Below are 9,902 nucleotides of genomic sequence, written 5' to 3'. Positions count from 1 at the left end.
GCGAGGATTTCACCGACACCCTGGACCTGCTCAGTGGTGAGTGGCGCTGGGGACAGCCCGTGGCCCCTCTCCTGTCCCCTCAGCCCGCCGCGAGGCATCCCACGTCCCTTCTCATGTCCCCTCTCTGTCACGCTCTGCTGCTCTCCTGTCCTTCCCCGCCCCACGGCCACAGCTCACCTTTGGGGGTGCACCCCAACCCGGGCACCCCGTCGTTCTCCCACCTTCCCAGTGGCGAGGACCAGTCCCCCCAGTTGGCATGGGGAGGGGGTGCAGAAGGCACAGGGTGCACCTGTTGGGGGGGGGGGAAGGGGGTGACAGTGCCCAGGGTGATGGGAACGGCTGTGTTGGGGGGCGGTGGGGGGTGATCTGTGGGGCAGAAGGCATCCTGTGGGGGGTCACCATGGGGTGGCATTAAACTCTGTGTGACCGGACAACCCGCCTGACTCTCTCTGAGGGGGGGTACAGACCCCTGCCCTCTCCCAGTGCCCTACAGAGGGGCTTCACCCCCCCCGACCCCCTGCCCCGGGTGCCCCCCAGACAGCACACGGCAGCCCCCCAACCTTCACTCACACCAGCCTTTAATCCGCCCGGTGTCCCCCCGGGCTGCGGCGCGGCTGTGGACAGGCTCTGCGGAGCTGGGGGGGGATGACACACACACAACGTCCACGGTGACCCCCCCTTCTCCTCCCTCCGGCGTGGGGGCGCAGCGGCTCAGAGCTCGTACTCGTGCCAGAGGCTGTGGGGCACAGCGGGGGTCAGCAGCGGGAGAGGGGGACACCGGGAGGGGGTGCCCGGTGTCACACACACCCCCCACGCCCCCCCACCCACCCCCATTCTGCACTCACCTGTAGGTGACATCGGGGTTGTCCTGGTGCTCCAGGAGGGCGTCGCGGACGGGACCGGGGGGGCTCAACCCCAGCGCCTGCGCCCGCTCCCACCGCTGCAGGCGGGTGATACCTGCCGGGGGGGGGGGACACGGTCAGGGGGGCTTGGGGGGGACACCTGGGGGTGGCCGGGGGTGGCCACGGGCTCTCACCCGTGCAGGGCCCGTACTCCCAGGCCAGATCGAAGCGGCGCAGCATCTCCATGAGGGCTTGGTCCGGGGGGGACGGCGAAGAGGGGTCCTCGGTGGCCGGGGGGGGTCGGGGTCGGGGCCGGACCCGGGGACAGCCCCTGCTCTTGACCCTGCCCTTGAGCTTGCCCGGGGCTCGGCCCGGCCGCCGCCGCAGCGGGAAGGAGTCGGTGATGAGCCGGGGCTTCTCCATGGCCCTACGGGATAGCGCGGCGGCGGCACCGCGGCTACCGGCTACCGGGAGCTACCGGCCCGCCCCTGCCGCTCCCCGGGCGGAAGCGGCGGGGCCGAGCCCCGGCGCGGTCACACCCCCGGCTGTCCCCGTCACCCCGGGCACTGTCACCTCCCCCCCTGCCCCGGCTGTCCCCGTCACCCCGGGCACTGTCACCCCATCCCAGCTGTCCCCATCGATCCCGGCTGCTGTCACCCCCGCGGTGTTCCCCGTCACCCCACGCGCTGTCGTCCCCCCCCGCTGTCCCCGTCACCCCGGGCACTGTCACCCCATCCCAACTGTCCCCATCGACCCCGGCTGCTGTCACCCCCACGGTGCTCCCCATTACCCCAGGCACTGTCACCCCCCAAGCTGTCCCCATCACCCTAGGTGTGGTCACCCTGTGGCTGTCCCCATCACCCCCAGGTACTGTCACCCCCCCTGGCTGCTCCCATCACCCCTTGTCTGTCCCCATCACCCCAGGCACTGTCACCCCCTCGCAGCATCCCCATCACCCAAGGTGTGGTCACCCCCTGGCTGTCCCCATCACTCTGGGTACTGTCACCCCCCCGCAGCTGTCCCCATCACCCTAGGTATGGTGACCCCCTGGCTGTCCCCTTCACCCCATGCAGTGTTGCCCCCCGCAGCTGCCCCCATCAACCCCAGCTTCTGTCATCCCCGTGGTACTCCCCATCACCCCACACATTGTCACCCCCCTGGCTGTCCCCATCACCCCATGCAGTGTCGCCCCCCCAAGCTGTCCCCATCAACCCCAGGTACTGTCACCCCCTCCCATCTGTCCCCGTCACCCTGGGCACTGTCCCCCCCACGAGCCGTGACTCGAGCTGTGACTCACACCGCGCAACCGTCACCCTCAGCCCCACGCAGTGCTCTGGCTGTGCCCCCCCTCCAGCCCCCTCTGTGAAGCACAGCTGGTGCTGTGCCTGCCTGTCCCCACACCCCAAGGTGGGGGGGACACAGCAGGTGCCACCGGCGCAGATTTGCCTGAATTTTTTCAGCCCTCCCTTGGGGGGGCCGAGAATAGCTTTGGGGCAGGGCTGTGGTGCGTGCCGCGGCACAGAGGGACAGGGGTGACTCCCTGGGGACACAGCTGTGTCCCTCTGCGGTGACACCAAGCCAGGTCACGGCTGTAACGGCCGGCGCCAAGCCAGGTGCGAGAAGGGAGACACAACCCTATAGCAGCCATCAGAGAGTCCACACTGCTTTTTGCTTTCGGTTTGTTTTTCGTCCTTGCCCCACAGCCTGGGGACTTCCCTGCCCCGAGGAAGGGTGACACTGGGGTGGTCTCAGCGTCCGGCCCTCCCCAGGCCGGGGTTGTGCAGGACGAAGTGGCACAGCCCGGGCAGCCGCTGGTGGCCCAGCTCCTCCTGCAGCCGCTGCATGGGTCGGTTGCCCGTGGCCGTGTGCCCGAAGGCTGGAAAGCCGCGGGCCTGCGCCTGGCGAGCGGCCAGGCTCAGCACCGCCCGCATGTGGCCGTGCCGCCGGTGGCCGGGCAGGGTGTAACCGTGGGTCCCCGTCCCGAAGTGGTCGGTCAGGGTCCAGCTGAGGGGGTCCCCGGCCCCGTCCTGCAGGCAGAAGTGGGGGTATCGCCCCAGCAGCTCCCCCAGGTACCGCCGGCTGCGCACGTTCCCCCCGTAGGGCCACGTCTCGTTCAGCAGATCCACGTGCGCCGGGCTCAGCGTCCCCACACGCACGCCGGGGGCCAGCCTGCGGCCAGGGGGGGCCGTCAGTTGGGGGACAATGGGGGTCCTGCCCACGCTGGGTGGGGGAGGCGGGTGGTTGCGCTCACCGGGGCTCAGGCAGGGTGCTGGGGTCGGGGTGCAGGTAGGTGTAGTAGTCGGAGACCTCCAGCTCCACTCCCTTGGTCCCCGCGATGGCCTGCGACACCGTGGCCACCCCCTCCTGCAGCCCTGGGGACGGTGACGTCAGGGGGGGCCCCCCCGTTCCCCCAGCACCCCCATTCCTGCCCCCCCGACACCCCTCTTTCTAACCCCAGCTCGCCAGCTGGGCCCTCCCCAGGGGCTCCCCACACCACCAGTCTCTATCCCCAGTAGCCCCAAGTGCGCCCAGCAACCCAATTCCTACCCCCAGTGCCCCCCCCCGAACCCCCAAGTCCAACCACAATGCTCCCCAGTGCCCCCACTAACCCCATCCTTGCCCCCAGTGCCCCCCCAGCACCCCAACTCTGTCCACAATGCTCCCCAGTGCCCCCCAGGACCCTGCTCCCGGTGCCCCCACTAGCCCCATCCCTGCCCCCAGTGCCCCCCCAGCACCCCAAAGTCCTGCCACAATGCTCCCCAGTGGCCCCCAGTGCTCCCATTAACCCCATCCCAGTCCCCGGTGCCCCCCCCCGAATCCAACCACAACGCTCACCAGTGGCTCCCAGTGCTCCCATTAACCCCATCCCAGTCCCCGGTGCCCCCCCCGAATCCAACCACAACGCTCCCCAGTAGCTCCCAGTGCTCCCATTAACCCCATCCCAGTCCCCAGTGCCCCCCCCTGCACCCCCAAATCCAACCACAACGCTCCCCAGTGGCTCCCAGTGCCCCCATTAATGCCATCCCTGCCCCCCCAGCACCCCCAAGTCCAGCCCCAGTACTCCCCAGTGACAGCACCCATCAAGCCCCTACCACCCAGTGCCCCCCAGCAGTGTCCCCCACCACCCCAAATTCCTTCCCCCGGTACCTCCCAGTGCCTCCAGTTCCTTTCCCCAGTATCCCCAATGGCCCTCCCCAGCAACCCCGATTCCCACCCACAGTATGTGCCCGCAAGTGCTCCCAGTGCCCCCCTCGCCCCCGCCCCGCGGTGTCCCCCAGGACCCCCCCGGGCCACCGAGGATGTGGAAGGCAGTGTCCCAGCGCAGGCAGCCGGGGGTCTCCAGCAGCGCCTTGTAGGCCCCCACGTCCCGGTAGAAAGCGGCCTGCGTGTTGCTGTAGCAGTCGTCCACCGGTATCTGCGGGGCACCCATGGGTGCCCTGAGCCCACCATGCTCAGTGTGACCACCCCTCTGTGTCCCGTCCCCCCCCCCCCCCCCCCCAAAAAAAAAAAAAAAAGTCCCCGCCGGCCACCTCTCCCCTGCGCCGGGCAAGTATGGCCCCGAAGTTGGGCCACGAGTCCACCACCACCTCCAGCTCCCCCGGGTTCCCCCGGTTGATGTTCAGCACGGCCCCATAGACCTGCCGGGAAAAGGGGTCAGAGATGGGGGGGATTTGGGGGGTCCCCGGAGCCCCCCACTGCCCCGCTGCCCTCCCCAAACATGGCACCCCCCTGCCATAGGGCTCGCTGGGGGTGAAGGCAGAGGGGGCGTGGCCTGAAGCCGGGCTGCCCGTGAGTGGGCGGGGCCAGGGCGAACGGGCGTGGTTATAGAGGGGAGGGGCAGGGAGGAAGCTTGGGATTGGCTGCATTGCAGCCTGCCTGGGTTGGGATTGGCTGGTTTACACAGGGCGGGGTCTGGCCTCTGCAGATCCGGAAGGGGATTGGCTGTCTCAGAAGCAAGCTGGGCTGGGATTGGCTGGAGCAGAGTCCAGCGGGCTGGGATTGGCTGGCTCGGAGATGGGTGGTGCTCAGGAGTGGCCCGTCCTGGACTTGGGACACTGCAAGGGGTGGCGGGGGGGGGGGGGGGAATGGGCAGGGTGACAGCGGGGTCCCTGGTGGGGCGAGAGCAGGGAGGGGACAGTGGGGTCCCCGTCATGGCAAGGGGCAGGGGTGACATTGGGGTCCCATGTCATGGCACAGGCCGTAGGTGACAGTGGGGTCCTCACTGTGGCAAGGGGCAGGGGTGACAGTGGGGTCCCCGTCATGGCAAGGAGCAGTGGTGGCCATGGAGTTCCCACCACGGCACAGGGCAGAGGCGGCAGTGGGGTCCCCATCATGGCAAGGGGTGACACGGGGGTCCCTGCCATGGCAAGGGTCAGGGGTGACATCGGGGTCGCCATCATGGCACAGGGCAGGAGTGACAGCAGGGTCTCTGTCGTGGCACGGGTCAGGGGTGACATTGGGGTCCCCATCATGGCAACAGACAGGGGTGACAGTGGGGTCCCCATCACGGGACGGGGCAGGGGTGACACGGAGGTCCCCGTCACCGGCAGGGCAAGGGGCAGGCTCCTCCGCAGGGTCTCCTCCAGGCGCTGCAGCTGGGACAAGCAGGTCAGGATCAGCATGGTCCTGCCAAGACACCCCACAGTGACGGGGGGGGACAGGACCCCCAGGCGGGGACACCGTCCCTGTCCCCATCCCTGTCCCCCAGCCCCTCCAGCACTCACCTCGCAGCAGTCCTGTGGCCAGGGGTCCCGTGGGGCAGGCGGCGACACCAGCAGGTTCCTGCGTCTGTGGGGCAGGCGGTGACACCCAGGGCCACCCACCAGCCGTCACGGGCCGGCGAGTGCCCCCTGCCCAGGGGGTGGCCACACCACGGGGGCAACGGGCAGGGTCCGTCCCGCCGGCCACCAGGCATGGGGCCCGCCCTGCCCGTCCCACGGCCTGCTGGGGACGGCTGCTGGGCTGGGACACCCTGCCCCACGGCCACCAGTGCCCCACGGATCCTCGGTGTCACAACCTGCCCCACGGCCAGGGGACCATGCTCATCCTGACGTGCCCGGGCCAGCTGCGGCGGCTGGAGGAGGCCCTGCGGAGGAGCCTGCCTGCCACCCTGCCGGTGACGGGGACCCCAGGGACACCCCCCACCTCATCCCCCTGCCCTGCCGGTGACGGAGACCCTGGGGGACCCTGGCTCTCACCCCCCCAGCCTGCTGGTGACAGGGACCCTGGGGACCCCCCTCCCCTTCCTTACCCCTGTTGTCCGACGGTGACAGGGACCCCAGGGACACACCCCCCCCCCCCCACCTCATCCCCCTGCCTTGACGGTGATGGGGACCCTGGGGACCCTCCCTCCCCCCCGGCCTCATCCCCTCACCCTGCCAGTGACAGGGACTCCGGGCACCCCCCCTGCCTCATCCCCCTGCCCTGATGGTGATGGGGACCCTGGGGACCCCCCCCGGCCTGCCCGCCACCCTGCTGGTGACAGGGACCCTGGGGACCACCCCCTGCCTCATTCCTCTGCCCTGCTGGTTTTGGGGACCCCCTGCCTCATCCCCCTGCCCTGCCGGTGACAGGGACCCTGGGGACCCCTGTCCTGTCCCTCCCCTCCACGCTGGTGACAGGGTCTCCATGGTCCCCTCTGCCCTCCCTACCCAGTGCTGCAGGTGACGGGGACCCCGGGGACCTCCATGCCCTCCCCTCCATCCCGCCAGTCGTGGGGACTCTGGTGGCCCTGGGGACCCCCGTGCCCTGCCCCCCCCAACCCTGCGGGTGACAGGGACCTCACATGGCACCCTGTCCCCCCCCCCCCCCCCCCGCCATAGAAGCTGGCAGCAAGGGTGGGGAGGGAACCCTCACGGTCCCCCTGTGTGTGTCCCCCCCCCACGCTGACCCTCTCCCGCAGGTTTTGGGGACTGTGATGACAGTGGCCCGGGGCAACCCGGCCGCCCACGAGGTGCTGGTGGACTCTTGGCCCCATTTCGGCGTCGTCCTCACCCGCCTGCGCCCAGAGGTGCTGCTCTGGGTGTCCCCCCCCCTCCCGCCCCCTGCCAGCCTGGCAGCACCTCACGCACTGTGGTGCCGGTGGGGGGGACACCCCATGCTGAGACCTTGTGTGTGTGTGTGTGTGTGTGTCCCCAGGAGCACAAGGACCCCCAGGACTTCTACAGCAACCAGTTGACGGTGTACTACCGGGACGAGGGGGCCTGGCGGGAGCTACTGGGGGGCACCCAGGCCGTGGACTGGACCCGGGCATTCCAGATGCAGGGTAAGACCGGCACGGGGAGGGGAGGGGAGAAGTGGGGGGGGACACACCAGGCACTGTCGTGTCGTCCCCCCCCCCCCGACCATGGTGTCCCCATGGCTGAGGGCGCTGCCGCAGGGATGCAGGAGGGGATGTACGAGGCCGTGCGCCAGGCGGCCGATGCCAAGGGGCTGCGGCTGGAGACGCACCGGTACCAGGCGCTGATGAGCCCCCAGCCCCCCCGGCCACGCGCGCAGTGAGTGCCCAGGCACCGGGGGACAGGGTGGCACCAAGGGTCCCAGTCGCATCCTTGGGTGGCACAAGGGTCCCCGGTCTCATCCCTTGGTGGCACAGGGGTCCCGCTTACATCCCTGGGTGGCACAGGGGTCCCCAAGCTCAACCCTGGGTGGCATGGAGGTCCCTGAACACATCCCTGGGTGGCACGGGGGTCCCCAAGAACATGCCTGGGTGGTACGGGGGTCCCAGTCACATCTCTGGGTGGCACGGGGAGGGGGGGTCAAGCATGTCCCTGGGTGACACAAAAGTCCCAGTCACATCCCTGGGTGGCACAAGGGTCCTAGTCAGATCCCTGGGTGGCACAGTGGTTCTGATCACATCCCTGGGTGGCACAAGGGTCCCCAAGAACATCCCTGGGTGGCACAAGGGTCCCCAAGAACATCCCTGGGTGGCACAAGGGTCCCAAATCACATCCCCAGGTGACATGAGGGTCCCTGACCACATCCCTGGGGGGTGACATGGGGATCCTCAAGCGTATCCCTGGGCGGCACAGGGATCACTGAGCTCATCCCTGGGCGGCACAGAGGTCCCAGGCACATCCCTGGGTGGCACAAGGGTCCCCAAGAACATCCCTGGGTGGCATAGAGGTCCCTGAGCACATCCCTGGGTGGCACAAGGGTCCCCACGTGCATCCCTGGGTGGTACGGGGGTCCCAGTCACATCCCTGTATGGCACAAGGGTCCCCAAGCACATCCCTGGGTGGCACAAGGGTCCCCAAGAACATCCCTGGCTGGCACAAGGGTCCCAAATCACATCCCCAGGTGACATGAGGGTCCCTGACCACGTCCCTGGGGGGTGACATGGGCATCCCCAAGCACATCCCTGGGCGGCACAGAGGTCCCAGGCACATCCCTGGGTGGCACAAGGGTCCCCAAGAACATTCCCGGGTGACACAGGAGTCCCCAAGCACGCCCCTGGGTGGCATAGAGGTCCCTGAGCACGTCCCTGGGTGGCACAAGGGTCCCCGAGCACGTCCCTGGGTGACACGGCGGGTCCCCCATCCCATTCCAGGGTGCAGGTTCTCCCATCCCGTTTCCCCACCCCCCCCATCCCTCCTCTCCCCACCCCCCCACCGCAGGGTACCCCCGGGCCTGCGCCTGGCCCCCGTGTCCCCGTCCCACGTCCCGCTGCTCAACGCCACCTGGGGCTTCGGGGGCAACGCCCGCAGCGCCCGGTTCCTGCTGGGGCTGGTGGGGTCCCTGCCCAGCGCCTGCCTGCTGGGCCCCCGCGCCCGCCCCGTCTGCTGGACCCTGCTGGACCCCCTGGGCTGCCTCAGCCACGGCTACACGTTGCCCGCTTGGCGCGGCCGAGGGCTGTGCGGGGTGACGCTGGGCGCCCTGGGCCGGCAGCTGCACGCCCGCGGCTTCCCCATTTATTTGGGGGTCCTGCCCCAAAACACCCCCTCGCAGCGGGCCGTCCGCGCCGTGGGGTTTCTGCCCCAGCCTGGCACCTTCTACACCCTGGTGGTCACCCCCCAGTAGTGGGATGGGGGGCACCGGGGTTGGGGTAACCCCCCCCTCACCCCCACGGGAATGGCTGGGTGGGGGGGTGTCTAAGATGGGGTTACACAGGCCTAGGGGGGATCCTGGCTCCCCACCCTGCCAGGTGGGACCACCCAGACCCCCCCACCCCGAGCTCAGAGGCCGGATCAGCCATCCGTTCACTCTGGTCCCTACTGATGGCAACGTGGGCTATTGAGCCCCCTTGACCCGCACACCCCCCCCCCCCAAAGTGTGGCGTGGATGTGGGGGGGGGGGGGGGGGCGGGGGGCTGCTGGAGAAAGGCTTTTATTCGTTCATACAAGAATAGATCTTCTGCAATAAATACCCCAAATAAATAACATCTCCAATAAATAAACACTCATAGACGCACCGGGACGGCGGCCCTGCGGCCCCTCCTCCCCTGCGGCCCCGCCCACCGCGGGGGCGTGGCTTGGGGCAAAAAAGGGCGTGGCCTGTTGTGGGGGGCGGGGCTTTCTTCTTGCTACACGGGCCGGTGGGCGGGGCTTATTGTCGTCCCGGGGGGGCGGAGCTTATCGCTCCTTGGGGGCGGGGCTTTGCTGGTGGGTGGGTGGGGCTTATTCGGGGGGTTGGTCCTTTCGGTGGTGGGCGGGGCTTATCGCTGCCGGGGGGCGGGGCTTATCGCTGACGTGGGGCGGGGGGGGAGGAGCCTGGTTCCCCCCCCCCCCCCCCCCCCCCCCCGAGCCCCATGGGTGTGGGAACAATGGGGACAGCCTGGGATGGGGGAGGGTGGGGGGGGCACAGCACGGAGGTGGGGACACCGCGGTGGCACCGACCCCCCCCCCCCCCCCCCCCCCAATCAAGGCACAGAGGGTGGGACATCGGTGGCTTTGGTGGCACTTTGGGGTCAGAAGCCCCATTTCTCAAGGGACATCGAGGATGGAAGAGGGACACGAGTGGCTTTGGTGGCACTTTGGGGTCAGGAGCCCCATCCCTTAAGGCACTGTGATGATGGGGGGGGGCTGTGGGGTGGCTTTGGTGGCACTTTGGGGTCAGGAGCCC

General features: G+C 69.2%; 3 protein-coding genes across 3 annotated transcripts; 1 reads left to right on the top strand and 2 right to left on the bottom strand.

Moving 5' to 3' along the window:
- Window positions 1-561: 561 nt before the first annotated feature.
- On the bottom strand, window positions 562-1,358 carry POLD4 (DNA polymerase delta 4, accessory subunit). Its single transcript, XM_054199849.1, has 3 exons — window positions 1,037-1,358; window positions 846-957; window positions 562-736 (listed from the first exon to the last, which is right to left on the bottom strand). Exons 1-3 carry the CDS (start codon window positions 1,263-1,265, stop codon window positions 712-714), a joined length of 366 nt encoding a protein of 121 aa, XP_054055824.1. The 5' UTR covers window positions 1,266-1,358; the 3' UTR covers window positions 562-711.
- Window positions 1,359-2,430: 1,072 nt separating this feature from the next.
- Window positions 2,431-5,667, bottom strand: LOC128908882 (glycine N-acyltransferase-like protein 3). Its single transcript, XM_054199846.1, has 6 exons — window positions 5,567-5,667; window positions 5,387-5,468; window positions 4,373-4,480; window positions 4,137-4,257; window positions 3,094-3,214; window positions 2,431-3,011 (listed from the first exon to the last, which is right to left on the bottom strand). The coding sequence occupies exons 2-6, from the start codon at window positions 5,462-5,464 to the stop codon at window positions 2,591-2,593; spliced, it is 849 nt and encodes a 282-aa protein (XP_054055821.1). The 5' UTR covers window positions 5,465-5,468; window positions 5,567-5,667; the 3' UTR covers window positions 2,431-2,590.
- A 116-nt stretch (window positions 5,668-5,783) lies between these two features.
- LOC128908883 (glycine N-acyltransferase-like protein 3) lies at window positions 5,784-9,083 on the top strand. Its single transcript, XM_054199848.1, has 5 exons — window positions 5,784-5,958; window positions 6,745-6,852; window positions 6,981-7,107; window positions 7,222-7,339; window positions 8,459-9,083. The coding sequence occupies exons 1-5, from the start codon at window positions 5,881-5,883 to the stop codon at window positions 8,859-8,861; spliced, it is 834 nt and encodes a 277-aa protein (XP_054055823.1). The 5' UTR covers window positions 5,784-5,880; the 3' UTR covers window positions 8,862-9,083.
- Window positions 9,084-9,902: the final 819 nt, after the last annotated feature.

The sequence above is a fragment of the Rissa tridactyla genome, chromosome 4 (assembly GCF_028500815.1).
Source record: "Rissa tridactyla isolate bRisTri1 chromosome 4, bRisTri1.patW.cur.20221130, whole genome shotgun sequence".
In the NCBI taxonomy this organism is placed as follows: domain Eukaryota; kingdom Metazoa; phylum Chordata; class Aves; order Charadriiformes; family Laridae; genus Rissa; species Rissa tridactyla.
This window is presented reverse-complemented; position numbering and strand designations above follow the sequence as displayed.

What these genes read in the sequence shown, in the direction of transcription:
- LOC128908883 (XM_054199848.1), top strand. Translation starts at nt 5,881, where the DNA reads ATGCTCATCCTGACGTGCCCGGGCCAGCTGCGGCGGCTGGAGGAGGCC. An exon ending in TCACCCGCCTGCGCCCAGAG is followed by an intron (nt 6,853 to 6,980) that starts GTGCTGCTCTGG and finishes GTGTGTCCCCAG; the next exon opens with GAGCACAAGGACCCCCAGGA. An exon ending in CCGGGCATTCCAGATGCAGG is followed by an intron (nt 7,108 to 7,221) that starts GTAAGACCGGCA and finishes GCGCTGCCGCAG; the next exon opens with GGATGCAGGAGGGGATGTAC.
- LOC128908882 (XM_054199846.1), bottom strand. Translation starts at nt 5,464, where the DNA reads ATGCTGATCCTGACCTGCTTGTCCCAGCTGCAGCGCCTGGAGGAGACC. An exon ending in CACTGCCTTCCACATCCTCG is followed by an intron (nt 3,215 to 4,136) that starts GTGGCCCGGGGG and finishes CACCGTCCCCAG; the next exon opens with GGCTGCAGGAGGGGGTGGCC. An exon ending in AGCACCCTGCCTGAGCCCCG is followed by an intron (nt 3,012 to 3,093) that starts GTGAGCGCAACC and finishes CCCTGGCCGCAG; the next exon opens with GCTGGCCCCCGGCGTGCGTG.
- POLD4 (XM_054199849.1), bottom strand. Translation starts at nt 1,265, where the DNA reads ATGGAGAAGCCCCGGCTCATCACCGACTCCTTCCCGCTGCGGCGGCGG. An exon ending in GGAGTACGGGCCCTGCACGG is followed by an intron (nt 958 to 1,036) that starts GTGAGAGCCCGT and finishes CCCCCCCGGCAG; the next exon opens with GTATCACCCGCCTGCAGCGG. An exon ending in AACCCCGATGTCACCTACAG is followed by an intron (nt 737 to 845) that starts GTGAGTGCAGAA and finishes TGTGCCCCACAG; the next exon opens with CCTCTGGCACGAGTACGAGC.